The 17857-nt window shown below is 41.9% G+C and overlaps 1 protein-coding gene across 2 annotated transcripts in view; it reads left to right on the top strand.

The window, feature by feature from the left end:
- Positions 1-17857, top strand: part of shtn1 (shootin 1) — a 46524-nt gene that overhangs the window by 12382 nt on the left and 16285 nt on the right. For both annotated transcript variants that reach the window (XM_085183221.1, XM_085183219.1), the window contains exons 4-6: positions 4146-4240; positions 8942-9110; positions 14308-14405. In XM_085183221.1, the coding sequence (XP_085039347.1) occupies positions 4146-4240; positions 8942-9110; positions 14308-14405 (362 nt within the window). The remainder of the gene's footprint in view (positions 1-4145; positions 4241-8941; positions 9111-14307; positions 14406-17857) is intronic.

The raw sequence follows: 17857 nt of genomic DNA, 5'->3' as shown, positions 1-17857 counted from the left end.
CCCCCGGCTAGCTATCGAGCTAGTGGCTGACAGATGTCTCCGAAAACGTCGGAGCGCTTTTGAAAATATGTGGTGTCTTGATAAACTGAGCAGATATTTGAGGTTTACACAGCTACATTCTCGCCTGAAAATATGTTAAACGTTTATTTTGTGACCCAGAAAGAATAATAAGAGTAATATTAAAACTAACTAGCTGCTGCCATTGTTGGAAACTGAGCTGGGCCGCGCTATGAATTCTGGGACACAGCTTCTTCTTCTTCGGGGTTTAACGGCAGCTGGCATCCTTGTACATGCAGTGCTGCCATCTTCTGTTTCAGTCCGTTATTACACTCTTAAATCCTACTACTTATTCCTGCGTCTTTTGGGATCTTACAAAGCTTCAAACGACGCGTCGACTATTAAATCAGTCGTTGACGATTTTGATAGTCGACGTAATCTCTGTCACTCACACTTGGAAAAGTTAGCTGCAGGCTAAACTAACGGGCCTATCTACCAGTAAGATGGCGCACTGTAATAAATGTATGTTGTTTGAAAATGATCGCAGCTGCAGAAATATGAGCCTGGATGCAGATAATGGCACGTGAGCGGCACCCTTGCATCCTTTTCTGAGCTTTTAATCGCTTCCCGGGATTGCAAACACATTTCAGGTGCTCCGCTGCACCATTCAATTGATTTTCCTTACAGGTTGCTATGACCACTTTAGTGGAGACAGAATTTGAAATGGGGCACCACATGTCAAAGGATGGAGCAAATAGTTTGTCTTTGTAGCCATGACAGTTGTGTGGATTTTCATCTGAATAATTCTGGCCTGTGCTCATGTATTCAGTGATTCTCCAGCCAAAACACATATTGTGTTTGACTTACGCGTTAATAGAGGCTGCCTGACTGTGCCAAGCAGCTGCATATTAGGACCTATTACGTGATTTCATAGCTCTTAGAAAATTGCTCCTATTCACAACGAAACGGCTGGGGGTGGGGCAGAAGTGTTGGGTGGGTGGCGGGGAGCGGGGGCTGTGGGAGGATGTGACGAAAAGCCCCCAACACACAATCGTGCCTTTTCAATTGGCGATGGCAAGGTTGATGACAACATGACCATTGTGTTATAATGATAACACCACAAAGGCATCTGCCCCCCTCATCAAGGCTTCGCAGCGGCTGCAGATACAATTTAATTCACTGCTCCGTTGACGGCGCTGATACCATTATGTAGCACGTCGGCACAGGGGTAATCACTGTCGTTCCTGAGAGCGGCGTGAAAAAAGACAAGCGTGAACAAGAGGGGGGGAAAGATGGAGGGACAATGATGGGGAGGCTGAAACTTACAATTAAGAATGCCAATTGTGATGTGTCAGAGCCCCCTGTGGACTCGTGCTCATATACTTGCAACGCTTCCAGCGCTGTTTATTTACCATGGCTACCAGTAATTATAATTAACGCGTCATTTAGTTCGAGGCGCCCTCTCGTAGGTTGCCGAGTCTGGACAGCGACAGAGAAGAGGCTGAGGAAGAAAACTGGCAGCTAAGTGCTATCGAGCGCCTTACGGAGGACGGCAGAGTGGATATCGCAGAGCGCTGACGTTCATCAACTTCTTAATTAGGTGTCACCGGGGGGAAGGAATTGCCCACGGCGGTGGCACTAATGCTTAATTTCTCCCTCACTCAGCTGTAATGTTTAATTAGTTAAGTGGCAGGGCAGTCTTTAGGGTGTTCTTCTCCTGCCGAGGTACGATTGCTGTTTGGAGTTTCATCAGATTTAGTTCCCAATGTTTCAATAAAACTGCTGTAATCACAGAGTTTCATGTTAACAGTGAATCGGCTGCATGTTCACAGTTACACTCAGCTCCACGAACCTGTGAGATTCTCAGGAAATAAATCACCTTCTTTAGTGGGGCCAGGCTGTTGTCACTGCGTTTATGCTCTGCTGTACAGGTCAAACTTTTTCTCTGCATCGATAATCTGACCTTTACTATCCACACTTTATTTTTACTGCCTGGAAGCTTTGAACACACAACAAACATGACGCCAAACAGGTTTCATGTAAAAACACAAACTATTTTATTCCTAAAAGTCTGGTTTTGGGGGGTTTGACACATTTCCTGTAATCATCCCTGCTGTGGCCAGCAGCAGCTTCTGCCAGCTAAAGCTCCCACAGACCCTCTGGACTCCACATCCAGGTGACTGTCGACATGTTTACGTTGTTCAGAGCACATTTAGATTTGTATGAATGAAAACTTGAAAACCCAAAGGAAAAAAGTAAGTGTGCTGAGATTGTTTTATTGTTTCTGGCTTGTTTTCAGGACTTTGCCTCACAAATCAAACATGATCAAAAAAGTAGATAAAACTCCTTAAAAGGTCAAACAGTTCAAATAAAGACAGAGGCGTATATCTGGCCTTTATAAAGGATTAACAAATATGAAATTTCACTCGACCCTATTTATCAAAACAAAATGGGAAATGGAGGGAGGAGTAGAGATGAAGGAGGAAGAGTGGACATACACATGGAAATGCAGCAGCTCACAGAGCTGGAGGGAATTTGGGTGGAAAAGCCTGATAAGATATTTTATTACACCTCAGCAAAAATCTCACTATGAAGGTAACCCATATTTTCTGGGACTGTTATTAAAACTTATTGTAAGAGAATACATGCAGCAATACAAGAGATATATGGAGGTTATTTACCTTTGAAAGTAAAACTTTATTTGTTGGACTTATGTCAGAAGGATGGACAAACGATAAATATTTGTTTAATATTTTACTGGCAGCAGGTAAAAAAAGCCATAAAAAACGTCTTTCTCCTGAGAGCCCAACTATGAACATGTGGATGGACATCACGATGGAGAAAATGACAGCAGATGTGAACTATAAGAGGGCCTGTTTGTATGACGATGGAAGAAATGGATGGACTGTATAAAAAAACACAGGCCAGCTTTTGATTTTGACTGTGTTAAGTACTAGAAGATATATTAGAGGATATATTAGTTATATTAATGGTAGTAAAATCTCACTCCTACATGCCTTTTTCTGTCTTTTTCTCTTTCCCTCCTTTTTTATGGATATTTTAGTTTAAAAACAGAAAAAAGCAAAAATACATGTAATTGTTGAAGCTGATGGTTTTGTACAGTTATTCCTAAATGTCAGTTAAAGAAAAGAAAACTAAAACTCCAGCAGTGTTAGCCTAACTGCTATTGTTACATAGAAGCAGTGTGCAGCTTTCCCACGCTCCTCTCTGCCGTGTGAGCTGTTCTCTCCACCAAACATGGCCTGTGTGGATCGTTACATCAGTCGGGACGTTAAACCCAGAACGCAGTGAGCGGTAAACGTGTTGGTCGTGTATTTCCTTTGCCATTGTCATAGGTAATATCAATTAAAAATCACTTCTTGTCACCATTTAGTAAAGAATGAAATGTTCCCACCCAGGCTGAGGTGTAGCATCACACGTCATGACTCATGTTGAAATACTTGCACAAAGCTCCCCTTTATTAAGATTCTGGTTCTTTATCCTTCTCCTCGTCTATTCAATCAGACACGGATGAAGAAAATAAAAAACGGGGTAAATAATCTGCTCATAAATAAATATGAGGTTCGGTGTAAAGTCTCGTTCTGATGAGGTCATTCACTGCTGAGGTGACGAGTGTTATGGCGCTCTCGTCAGCTGCAGGGATGCGTCGTCTGAAACCTGATTGTTGTCTTTGTTTCCATCATGACCTTTTGTTCATGAGTTGATGTTAAAGTTCTTCTTCACATGAGTTCAGCCTTTCATGTTTCATCAGTCAGTAATGACTCGTTTGTGAAATTAACACAGATGCTTGGTTTAAACACTGACTTGTGTTTTTTAATAACCTGTTGTCCTCATAACCGAGTCTGTGGTGCTGGAGACAGCAACACCCAGTCATACTGTTTAATACACACTAACTCTAACATACAAGACTGATGATGAGCTTTTAAAACAGCATCGTAACAAATGTATCCAATAGTGTTCAAGCTTAGAATGTAACAACCACGTGTGACGTCATGAAATTCACTCACATTGCTGTTGTAGGATGTGATGTTTGTCATATTTTACTATTTTTATTTGTTCTGTAACGTGAAACTGAAAAAGCCGTTTCCCCTCTTTCCTTTCATCTGGTCTTTTTCTGTGTTTTCTAGTCTCTCAGATGGTCATTGAAGAGGTCAGCGCCATCCAGGAGAACCTGGAGATCGAGCGAACGTGCAGAGAAAGTGCTGAAGCGCTGGCCTCCAAGGTACAGTCCACCTTAAGTTACATCAGGTCTGAACTCATTTCCTCTGCGTGCTCAGATTCAGGTGTCATTAAAGTAAAACAAGAGAAGAATAAAGTAATAAAATAATGATGTGTTGGTTTAAACCGGTCCAATCAGTCATTTGTGAGGACATTATCTGAGGGCTACAATCACAGCCTCTCTGGTCCTCTGGCGCCGCTCCTGTCCCCACGGCTCAGTGTAGAAAATTGCGTTGGATTCTTCTGATTCACAGCACAATTTTTGGAGTCCTTGCCAAAATGCGAGTTGTGATTGAAAGTGGGGGAGCTGGCACATAGTGATTTTGCAGCCCACTGGTGCTGAACTTATCACAGTAATCATTTCTCATTCAATTTCTGCACAAAAGCCCTCAGAGTCCACCTGGTTGGACGCGAGTGTGGACAGTTGGAGACTGAGGAAGAATTACAGTGAAGGTGGGCTTTTTTCCATCAGAGTAGGTCATCTGCTGATCGCGAGGTTGGTGGTTCGATCCCCGGCTGCTCCACAAATATCCTTGGGCAGGGATAACCGCGAGTTTCATCCATGGGAGTGTGGCTGTGTGTGAACGCTGGAGAAAAAGCACTTAAGCACAGAAAAGGCGCTCGCGTGAATGCGTGACTGCTGCGCTTTGAGTGCCTCAGGGGAAGAATCGTCCATTTACACACTGATCATCTGCTGACATTATCACTTACTCATTTGTTCACTTAATTACTTAATTGTGTCTCTATGTTTAAAAGGTTTTTTAACCTCTAAACCAGCAAATAATAAATGAAATTATTACTAGTATCATTTGAGTATTAAAACATTTGATGTTAATGTTACATCAGGTCTATATGTTTATGTTAAAGGAGTTTTACTGCACTGAGCAGTAGACAAATATTCTTATTGATCATAGAAATCTTATGTTTCAGCCATGAAACATATCTGACTCCGTGTGTTTCCTGACCCCCGCCTGCTTCTTCCACACAGTGGAGTCGCCTCCTCATCAGTAGCTCAGGGTGACAAAGATAAGGTGGATGATATTGTCCCACCTCAGATGATCAACAGTTCCTATGATTAAGGATCAGCTCAGCTTCTGACCTGTAACAGGCCAACTCTACCTCCTGCTGAACCTTTACCAAAGATCAGCAACAACTGTGTTACCACAGGAAGCTCCAGACTTCCTGTGTCCTTGTTCACATTAAACCACCTGATGCAGAAGTTAGCTGAGGTATTTATTGAGCTGAGGTATTTACTATCCATGTAATGCCAGATGTGTCTTGTTTGATAAAGGTGACTTTTATATCATCAGTGGGATTTTTTTTGCCTGAAAAAATAAAAATAAAAATTAAATGGCACAACACACTTACCAACTGTAGCAAATATGATACAAATTTGATACAAATTTGATACAAATATGATACAAATATGATACAAATACGATACAAATACGATACAAATATGATACAAATTTGATACAAATTTGATACAAATATGATACAAATTTGATACAAATTTGATACAAATTTGATACAAATACGATACAAATACGATACAAATATGATACAAATTTGATACAAATATGATACAAATATGATACAAATTTGATACAAATTTGATACAAATATGATACAAATTTGATACAAATTTGATACAAATATGATACAAATTTGATACAAATTTGATACAAATGCGATACAAATACGATACAAATATGATACAAATTTGATACAAATTTGATACAAATTTGATACAAATATGATACAAATTTGATACAAATATGATACAAATGAAAACTTGCCTCTGCAAATATTGAATTTTTACATTAGTCAAATATTCAATCAAAAGTTCAGAATATGTCTGTGAAGGTTCTCAGTCGTCCAGCTCATCGTAGTCCAAGGAGCTTGGAAAGAAGCGTCTGGACTTCTTTGAGTTTCACGTTTCACCTTCATCCCAGAAGCTTCTGAACTGAAGCAGCTTGTTAGAATTGTAACTCTACTGTTCTTAAGTAGCCTTTTTTCTCCACATTCATGAAGCACTGTTGATAAACAGACTTCTATAACTTTACAGTCAAATAAAATCTCTTCCAGTTGCATTACCAGCAGTAACCAACGGTTACCAGCAGTAACCAGCGGTTACCACGAGTCCAGCTTTAGAAAGTTGAGATATTTACAACCATTAAATTGGTCGAGTAGGCCGACGTGAAGCTTGAGCCCCTCCCAGAGTAGAAAAAGGTAACGTGAGTATGAGGTGATAAAAGTTGACTGTTAGTGTTCACGTTGTGAGAATACTGCTGAGCATGAGCTACGAGGCTCACGAGCAGCTGCAGGACGTAGATTTCCACTGCAGTATCTGAAGTAGGTGTTACTCTAACAACTAATTTAGTTTTGTAAAATAAACGTTTCAAAGATGAACAGCATAACTAATGACAGAGAATCAGACAAACTGTATTTGGGATTATTTTGAATCCCACTTGCAGCTGACTGAGCAGAGCAGACATGCTTCAGGCTCTGTCCAGTGAAGCGGCTGCTAACAGGTAGCACTGTGCTATCTCAGGCCTGACGATTGGGAGGAATTATGATTTCCCAAGAATACTAAAAGGCTGCTTGGTGGCAGCCTAAGTAACGACTCTCCTTCAGGCTTTATTTGATGTGTTCGCTCTGCTTCACTAACGGCTTCTTTTCATATGAAGCGACGTCTATAAGCAGACACTCCCTGTGCTGTGGGTGTGTGACAGCAGTAGTCCTTGATTAGCTAAAGAATGAATCCATTTATTAATTATTAACTTACTTCTGTTAAAAGCATCACGTTTGTTCACCATGAATCCATAAGCAGTGAATGGAGTACAGTGTGAGTATGAAACATTACGCTGGCCTTCCAGCAGCAATACTCCAACGTCACAGTTTCTGTGCACGCTGTGAAGGTGTTAACGTGGTTTATTACTCATTTGCATTTAAATCAGAGCTGAACACACCACGACGGCAAGTTAAACTCTATGTTAATTTCTGTGTCCCCGATGATGGTAATTTTGCACAACAAATATCTCCAAGGCCGCTCTGAAAGAAGCTAAAGTTTAGAGCAATTCTTTAACTCGTCAACATTTTGATTTAAAAGCAGCTGGAGGGGGTTAGCAATTTACAACCAGCCAGAGGAGGATGTGGTTTTGATGCTTAATGTTTTTGTGTTGCTGTATGATCAAGGCTGCGACTTTGTAATGGTGACCTCCAACGACAGCGCTAGCCGACTGTTATGTCAGCCTCGAGTCATCTAAGTATGTAATTTTAGATGTACATCTTCCACCGATTGTAGATTATTATCAGAAGAATGTGATTCTATGTTATGTATTGTTGATTGCATTTCAGAAAGAAAGATGTCGTCTGAAGGGTGTCATCAAAAGATGGAATTGCTGCAATCCGCTCTCACCGGGATGCCATTAATAAATGCTTCTTTCATGGCTCCTGTTTTCTATTTCCTTCCCTTTTTCCTTCCCTTTAGGGGCTTTTCTTCCTTCAGGTGACATCAAGAAGCCATGGCTTTCATTCATGCTCTACTTACCACTGGTCTCCTTAATTCATATATATACACGTATACGTATATATAAAAATATATATAATGCTAATAAAGTATAATGCTGCATTTTAACAGAGAAGCACACACTGCTGTAGCAATGAGGGTGAAAATATTAACAGCTAAAATGAATTTTAGTTATTCCTGCTGCAGTAGTGCTGCCATGTTGTTCTGCAGTTCTGTGAGTGTCCGAGTTCATGCTTATGTTCATTAGATGTTGGTGGTCCACAGTCGACTGTTACCAGGACAGTTTAGCAGCTAGGACATGCAGCACACTAGAAGATATTGTTTTAATAGAAGTATCAGTACTTTGGTGAAAACAAGCAAAATATGATTTGAGCTCAACTTTGTTTCCTGTAAAATGAATTTGCCACAGATGATGTGAAACGATGAAGACGTGACTAAAGTGCAAATGTTCAAAGCATCAGCTGTTGCATTTATGGGCATGTTTATGTTCATGAAGGTCTCTCTGTGGAGCTTGGTAATCCTTGAAAATGTGTTCTTGAGTTGGTTCGATGTTGTGAGTTTTTCTTAACTAAGAGAAGAATTCTGCTCTAATCGATTTGAGCTGCCTCCTGTGGTCTCAGACGATTCGCTGTTGCTGAGTTTGGCACTGCGATCTGTGTTCGAGCCCAGCGATGGCCGAATGTCCTCACACTGAAGCCTCCATTGACAATTCCAGTTAAAAAGCCATGAAACAGCTTGTCAGTCAGTCCAGTTACTCTTGAGAAAGCGTGAAACGATGTATTCAGATCGCTGTATTTCCTAAATATTTAATGCAATACTTTTGTATTGCATGAAGTATTTTGTATTTAATTTACAATTAATTACAAATACAAAAGTATTTTGTATTTAATTAATGTTAAAAGTCCACTTTGCTGGTGTGCAAAGGGCACGATTACCAAAGAAATGTACTTCTGTCCAAACACTTCTGGGCTTGACTGCAGGTGTGTTGAACTTCAGTTGGCGTCTTTATGGGTTTGTGTTTGTGAGAAAACCATGTTGGTAGATGTTTGCACACTTTGGTGTCAGAGTCATTTTATTCATTTGGTCAAATAAACCATGAATGCTGCTTCATAACACAAAAGCATCTTATTCTGACAGTACATCACACTTCCTCTGTCTGCCTGCATGCTACAGCTGGACAGGCAGAACCGCTCTCTGAAGAGGAAGAGTATGATGTTGCTGTCTCACATCAGCCCTGAGACCATCGCTGATATCGACCTTAGTGATGAAGCAGAAGAGAGTGAGGACCTGCATGCATCGAGCCACGACTGCGTCTCTCCTCAGTGCTGCACCTCCAGCTCAGGTACCTGCTGCTCGTGCCGTAGAGAGTAAAGCCTGCACTGTGCTGACAGACCTCACCTACAGCATTCATTCACCAAAGAGTAACACAAGAATGTGTTCACTGGTCACAATGAGAGCTGTGAAAGCACATGTGCATTGGAACATTTACTGTGATAAGTTACTGTGTGAGGGACGAAGCAGCCAAAGCAAAGAGGCCACAGGCAAAAGAGTGTCTACAAAAAGGGTTTTCTTTATTTTAACCCTCAAAAAGTCCAAAATTAACAAAATTCAAAAACATACTTAGCAGGCCCATAAAAGAGGTCAACTAAATATAACTCTACGAAAAGGAATTTCCAGAACTTAAACAAAACAAAGTGAGACACAACTTATCTCACAAACTGACCTAATTACAAAGACACATGAGGATAGCTTTTATAATGATTTGGGCAAACCATTTGAACACAATAGGGGGGAAAACAAAAACACATTTTTTTTTATATAATATTATATAATTTTATATAATATTTTTACATAATATTAACTAAGCACAGAATAGCCTAACTAAACCTAAAACACCCCTGCTCCTGGTAAGCCCATGCTTGGTCCTGCTGAGCAGGCATTTTGAGTCCTCAGCCACGCCTTTTGCCCAGACAGGAAACAGCCACCACCCAAACCAGGTAAATCAAAGAAAGAGAAACATAATTAATATAACAAAACATTTTAGAAAAAACACACAATGTTACTATGTGCACGCCTCATAATACCAGTGTTAGGTTTAACCAAATGATTAATGAATTATATTAATGAAGAAAACTGCAAAGCAAACTAATAAAGTGAAAAATGGACTAATTTACCCCTGTGTGGCTGATGCCATCACATACTGCATTTCTGCTTGGTTACACATGAAGAAGACGAAGGGTTAGAAGATGGATGAAGGGAATGTACCACTGAGGTGAAATCTAGTTTGGAAATGGATCCATGAGCTTTGTGTTTGACGCTTCATTTTACAAGGACTTTACTCAAACTCTTCACGTGGCACATGGTTTCTCACATATTTGAATGAGTGGAAATCAAATCACCTGGATTGTAGAGGCCTGTAATGGTTCGGTCGGTGTGTTTATGGAGCGGACCCAAAAGCAGACACGGGAGTAACGAAGAGAGAGACGTTTTATCGGACTGGATACCAACAGACAAAAACACAAAGCAAAACAGGAGAACTAAAAGCTAAACTGGGAAAACTAAACAAACTCTGTAAACTGTGGCAGGAGACATGAAACACGTAGACGGGAATAACCCTGAGCAGGAACAGTTGTAACAAAACACTCAGACGACCTGACACAGGAGGGGAAGGAGGGAAGTAGAAACACCGCTGACACAAATGAAGCATGACGCTACAGGGGAAACAAAACTACACACTGAGCAGGGGAACAGTGGACCTTTCAAAATAAAACAGGAAACATGTACATGCAGACATGACGAAGCGACAAACATCAACCAGACGAAAACTCAACTAAGAAAAACTAATGTGCCAGAATTTTTCTTATTAGTCAGAAATATGAAGTAACTCAACTACATCCTTAACAAGAATAAAACATGATTCTAACATAAGAAGTCAAGAATAGAATAAATAAACTCAAGATGCTGGGTCTCAGACCTCGACGGGTCAAGCCAGCCCCATTGCCACGTCCACCACAGTGTGAAATTTAGCTTCACCAAAAATTCAATTTACAGATGACATTACGAGCATAACGTCTACACCAAGGGTCCCCAATCCCAGTCCACGAGGGCCGGTGTCCCTGCAGGTTTTAGATGTGTCCTTGATCCATCACAGCTGATTTAAATGGATAAATTACCTCCTCAACATGTCCTGAGGTTCTCCAGAGGCCTGCTAATGAACTAATCATGTGATTCAGGTGTGTTGACCCAGGGTGAGATCTAAAACCTGCAGGACACCGGCACTCGTGGACTGGGATTGGGGACCCCTGGTCTACACCCTTAAAGTCAAAAATATTAGGTGTGTTGCCGCGTGTGCATAAAATAATTGGCAGATGTCCTGAGAGTTCTCAGCTGTCTGAAGTTCAGCAGATGTATTTTCTCCTCCAGCTGCCTCTGGCTCACGTCATGGTCAGTTCCTTCAGTCAAACAGTAATTATACCTCCGGTGATAATGGATTTATACTGATGATGCTTTTCATGTCGTTGGCATTAAAAGGCACAGATAATCATGTCATTTGCAAATAATATGCTGTGATACAGGCAATACTGAAATAAGTTGACTTTTGCAAAGATTGTGGGCTTATTATCTAGAAAATTCATAATTGCATGTTAATGGACAGCTAGTCAAAGCAGCTCCTGTGATGAAGCACCAGAGATTTGGCTGCAGACTTCTGTAGATCCCAGCCAAACAGACGAGTTCTCGTAGGTTCTGAGCTACCCCATATGGAAAAGAAATAGTAAAAACTTATATGATTTACTCATGAAAGTGGCCACTTTCTCATTACTTTCATATATTGTTTTAGTAAGTATCCAAAACATACAAGTTTCATTATATAATTTTTCAAGGGATCTTATATCTGTTTTTACTCTTGTATGCTTTTCATACAAGTTTCACACAAGACAGATACAAACTTTATAAGATTTATATATATCTTTTCCATATGGGACATCACACAGATTGTGTTCATCTGTTCGAATCATTTTCAGTATTTCGCTTGAAAATTTCATGACACGAAATCCTCGTTCTGCTCACCAGAAGGCAATCCATCTGTCCCTGAAACAGCTTTGGTGTCAGCGACCTTCTTCTGCTTAAGTACCCTGTTTAAATGTCTCAGACTGTTCCTGCTGTGAGCTGTTTGTATTAACACATCTTTATTTCAGGATTTATTCCATTCGTCACATTTTTGGACACGTACAGTTCTTAACCAATGTATTGGCACAGCACAGGTTTAAGCCACAGCTGCACTAAATTAAACTAAAAGAGTATTTTTTTATGTTTTTAATGGTTAAACTCACCACTAAAGCTCAACATGATCATTTTAATGCTGAAATATAGTGTTTTTATGTTGTCCATGAAATCTAAGATTTGTTTATATATATATATATATATATATATATATATATATGTTAGGGGTGCAACAATACACAAAATTCACGGTTCGGTTCGATACTTTGGTGTCACGGTTTGATATTTTTTTGATACAAAAAAATGTTCATGCTTTTTTAATTTGTCATTTATTAAAATTATAAATATATATTTTAACTCAAAAGTACAGTTTTTAAATTTAATGTTGCTGAAACAACAAAGTAATAAAAATAAATCTGATGGAGAAATCCCTCATCTTTGGAAAAGAGAGTTTATTACAGAGAAATGTCTCTTTCAAAATAAAAGCTCTACTATACGCTTCTTCTGGGCTATATTCTCAGCAGCATATTAAACATATCAGGTCCCCATAAGGAGAATCATGTGCTAACGGCTGTCTAAATGACTCGGGTAAAGTTTGTAGCATGCGTGCTTGTTGTTTTTGTCTGCTTCCACTTGTCTTTGCACCAGGATGATGTCGGAGTAAATGTGCAGTCATATTCGTTGTGTTCCCACTAGTGCTGTCAGCGTCAATCTGAAATGACGTCAACGCCACAACACGGCAAATCTCCGTTAACGAGCTACCGCGGATGGCCCGTGCGTGGGGCTGGACGGCGTCAACACGTTAACGAGCTAACTGCGCTAACGAGCTAACTGCGCTAACTGCGCTAACGAGCTAACTGCGCGAACACACTAGTTCCCACCCATATAATTGAGCATTGCGTGGCACATCCAACATACTGTTTTACTTTAGTCCATGACGCGCTTACCTTCACGGTCATACGTCACATGAACACCAAAATAGTTCCAAACGCCAGATCTGAATGAGGGTGGGGGAGGTTCAATGTGTCATGTTGCAACGAGCTTAGCTTCTGTCTGCTAGCTTGCGCTGCGCTCAGTGGATCTGCGCTCGACAGTGCAGCCCAGTGTTGCCAACTCCTCACTAAGGAAAATTGCTATTGGTTGTCCTAAAAGTCGCTAGAAGTCGCTAAATGACGTCATCACCTAATTTGCATAATTGGTCATGCTAATGTAATTGTAACCTACGCTGCTGGAGAGAGAAATAACATCGTGGACGAGACATAAAGTGAGCAAAAAACGTCCTAAATGCATTTAGAATTTATTTAGAACTACTAATTAAATTTCTTTTAGCAATTATTGTTTTTTGTAATGTCACAATTCCAACCCTGCTCCTTTACCCGGGCTTTGACCGGCAAAAGTGACCCGAAATAGGCACTCTGGTGGAGTTACTTTGTGTGTGTGTGTTTATAAGTAGTTTTAAACCTGATCCACAAAACAGCATAAGAGTAAAAGAAGAACTGACTGCGTTACAGCACCCGCTGCTTGTTGAGAGTAAAAGCGATATGCGCTTTCACGTCTTTTTTTAGCGACTTTTTCTAGAAAAAAAGTCGCTAGGGGGTCTGAAAACTCGCTAAATATAGCGACAAAGTCGCTAAGTTGGCAACACTGGTGCAGCCTAGGTGGAGTAGTCGAGCGCAGATCTACTGAGCGCTCAACACAGACAGCATCGTCAGAAGAAAAGTTGATGAAATAAATTAAAAATTTTGTATTGTTCATACATATGTGTACCGAACCGAAAGCACTGTATCGAACGGTTCAATATCGATACGAGTATCGTTGCACCCCTAATATATATATATATATATATATATATATATATATATATATATATATGTATATATATATATATATATATATTCTGCAGTGCTGAACTTCAAAAAAGGAAGTTTTAGTGGTTAAAGCGCTAAAGTCCAGGGCGCCGACTCAAAGAAGCATTCTTATTTGACTCATAAGTTCTAATTAAGTTTTAGTTTCAGAGACAATTTTGACAAAGTTTGAAGTATTTGTGTTTTCTTGTTTGTATGACAGCTGGTCTCGTACATTTGTTAGGCACGGCCTATAAACACAAACTAAAAAACGAGAATGTAACGCTAGTATGAATGAATTACTCTGTTTCAATCATTTGGTATTATCAAAAAGACTAGAAGCTGATCAGCGTTTCAAAGAGGTTTGGCTCTACATAATAAATGTTCTTATTTGACAAAACAAACACAGGTTAACCCACAGAAGTTGTACAGTCAGTGCACCACAACATTGTTTAACTGTGCTGCTTTTTTTAGTGCTGCAAAATAAGTTGGAAATGACGGTTAAGGAGAAAAATCAAGCACTCTCTGATCTTGAGGCAGTAAGAGAACAACTGAGGGCGACCAAGGAGGAAGTAAGTATTTAATATTTCTTTTTCCTGTTGTGAATACTTTGGCCAGCAAGCGTGTGAATTCAGATTCCCAGTTCTTAGTAGTGAATATGTGCAAAAAGTGTCCCTGCATCGTTGTTTCCTAACAATAATAACAGTGACACATTAGCACGGAGGACAGAAAGGGATCCACTGTGTGCGCAGCTGCACTTTGCATGGCAGAGGTTTGTCATGTGCGGGAGGGAACACACAACGAGTCACATGGCAGGTTTGCACTGTAAGTTAAATGTTAGGACCATGTCTGTGGTCAAACTGTGGTCATAAATATTTTGTGCTTGTAAATCAAATGCTTAGTTGTGAACTGAGTTTTGTAACCTTTAAACCAAAACATGTTAAAATGTTATGTTTGTGCTTCTATAGATGAGAATTTGTGTTTGTAAACATATTTACATGAGTCACAGTGTTGTTTGTTAAGGTGTAAAACTCTGCGCTCTGGTTCCCTGGATGTGTGAGCGTTTCAACTTACAAGCACAAATTTTGACCCGATTTTTCTTCCTTTCAGCTGATTGGTCAATGCCATGTCAATCACAAATGAAACAATCCAATCAGAGAACAGATGGGTTTGGCTGTCGGAGGGGTGCTTTACGGAGCTGCAGGTCCTGGAAGGATGAATGCTCTTTTACATGCCAGCCCAGCGTTTTCCTTCATCACCACGAAGGAAAACAGTCTGTGCGTGTCCGATGCATTTCGTGTCACAGGTTTACGAGCTCACACAGGGACCTCCAGAGACTTTAATGGCTCTGTGGACTCGAGATGGAGCAGCATTGTGGAAATGACACAGTCTTCACTAGTATGTAGGAAGACACCAGTAGTAGGATAGTTACAAAGCTTTCTTCGTTGTGAATGAGCGATACATGTTTTTATTGAACATTTGAAGATAAAACAACAGAAACTCTTGTAGAGGACATAAAGTCAGAGACAGAAACAACAAGCAGAAGGCGCATCTAGTACACGCAGAGCTGCAGCAAGAAAACGCCAGCGCAGCGGCCAGCGCAACAACTTTTGCGCTCTCAGTTAGAAGTGAATGCGTCTGCTGTGAAAGGACCTTCATGCTGTGCCCTGACTTTGTGTTAAGGTAATACTAAAGTAGTAATGGTATTTCTAACCACTGATATACCAAAACTTTATCCTTTCAACAGCTGCTGAAAGTTAGGGAACCTAGCTTGTATGGGACATTCATATAGAGATCCTCCAGCTTCAAACTGTACTACCCTTCAGGACCTGCAGCTCAGTAAAGCACCCCTCCGACAGCCAAGATCTTCAACCCACACCTCCGGCAGAGCTTCAACAGCAGTCCGAGGGAGACTGAGGACATTGAGTCTGAATGGACCATGTTCAGCACCTCCGCTGCTGAAGCCGCTGCACTAAGCTGTGGCCGCAAGGCAGTTGGTGCCTGTCGTGGTGGTTATCCCCAATCCAAATGGTGGACACTAGAGATGAGAGGTGCCACCAAGCTGAAGAAGGAGCCCTACCAGGCTTGGTTAGGCCGTGGGACTCCGGAGGCAGCTGATAGGTACTGACAGGCCAAGCTTAACGTGGAGTGGGTGGTGGCTGAAGCAAAAACTCGGGTGTGGGAGGAGTTTCGGAGAAGCCATGGAAAAAGACTTTCGGACTGCCTCGAAGAGATTCTGGCAAACCATCAGGCGACTCAGGAGGGGAAGCTGTGCTCCACCTGTGCTGTGTATAGTGCCGGTGGAGTACTGCTGACTTCGACTGAGAAAATTGTCAGGCAGTGGAAGGAATGCTTCGAGGATCTCCTTAATCCTACTGGCATGTCTTCCATGGAGGAAGCAGATTCTGGGGATGAGGTGGATGGCTCACCTATCTCTGCGAGGTCACTGAGGCAGTTAAACAACTCCTTGGCAGCAGAGCCCCTGGGGTGGATGAGGTCCGCCCCAAGTTCCTGAAGGCTCTGGATGTTGTAGGGCTGTCTTGGTTGACACGTCTCTGCAATGTTGCTTGGAGATCAGGGGCAGCACCTCTGGATGGGCAGACCAGGGTGGTGGTCCCTATCTTTAAGAAGCTGGACCGGAGGGTGTGTTCCAACTACAGGGGGATCACACTCCTCAGTCTCTATTGGAAAGTCTATGCCAGGGTGCTGGAGAGGAGAGTTCGTCCGCTAGTTGAAGAGATCTCATCTCTGCTTTTCGCGGATGATGTGGTTCTGTTGGCTTCATGAGGTGAGGGCCTCCAGCTCGCCTTGGAGCGGTTCACAGCCGAGTGTGAAGCAGCGGGAATTAGAATCAGCACCTCCAAATCTAAGGCTATGGTCCTCAGCCAGAAAAGGGTGGAGTGCCCACTCCGGGTCGGGGACGAGTTCCTGCCCCAAGTGGAGGAGTTCAAGTATCTCGGGGTCTTGTTCGCGAATGATGGGAGAAGGGAGCCGGAGATCGACAGACAGATTGGTGTGGCAGCCGCAGTGATGTGCAGTCTGTTGTGGTGAAGAGAGAGCTGAGTGTAAAAGCGAAGCTCTCAATTTACCAGTCGATCTACGTCCCTACCTTCACCTATGGCCACGAGCTGTGGGTAGTGACCGAAAGAACGAGATCGCAGATACTAGTGGTGGAAATGAGCGTCCTCCAAAGAGTGGCTGGTCTCTCCCTTAGAGATAGGGTTAGAAATTCACTCATTCGGGAGGGGCTCAGAGTAGAGCCACTGCTCCTCCCGAATGAGTGAAGGGAGCCAGTTAAGGTGGTTCGGGCATCTGACAAGGATGCCTCCTGGGCACCTCCTGGGTGTTCTTGGCATGTCCCACTGGGAGGAGGCCCCGGGGCAGACCCAGGACACGCTGGAGAGATTATATTTCTCGGCTAGCCTGGGAACGCCTTGGTGTTCCCCCGGACAAGCTGGAGGAGGTGGCTGGGGAGAGGGAGGTCTGGGCGGCTGCCCCCGCGACCCGGCCCCGGATAAAGCGGAGGAAAATGGATGGATGGATGGGTGGGTGGGTTGATGGGTGGATGGATGGATGGGTGGATGGATGGGTGGATGGGTGGATGGATGGATGGATGGATGGATGGTGGATGGATGGATGGATGGATGGTGGATGGATGGATGGATGGATGGATGGATGGATGGATGGATGGACAAATAACAAATCATTTTAACATTCAGATATACATTTCCAGCTCAGTATTGATCAGGTACATGGTATAGCTCTGTATATGTGTTCTGATCTCCTTTCTTAAATGGCATGGCTGTGCCTGTTTTCAGTGGTAGTGCTGTGCACACTGCAACACAACTAAGAAAAATTCAGCTTCATTTAAAACAATAACTGATCCAGTTTTTGCTGGTTAGTCACAGCAATGATTCCCATGAGCTGCGTATTTAGGAAAGATAGCTGTGCATATAAACAATAAGCTTGTAAATGTGATAGAAAAGGTTGTCTACCAATCAGAGGGTTTGTCCCCACCCCCTGG

This window comes from Neolamprologus multifasciatus, chromosome 13 (genome assembly GCF_963576455.1).
Source record: "Neolamprologus multifasciatus chromosome 13, fNeoMul1.2, whole genome shotgun sequence".
Classification (NCBI taxonomy): domain Eukaryota; kingdom Metazoa; phylum Chordata; class Actinopteri; order Cichliformes; family Cichlidae; genus Neolamprologus; species Neolamprologus multifasciatus.
The sequence above is the reverse complement of the archived record's forward strand: the minus strand, read 5'-3'. Positions and strand labels throughout refer to the sequence as shown.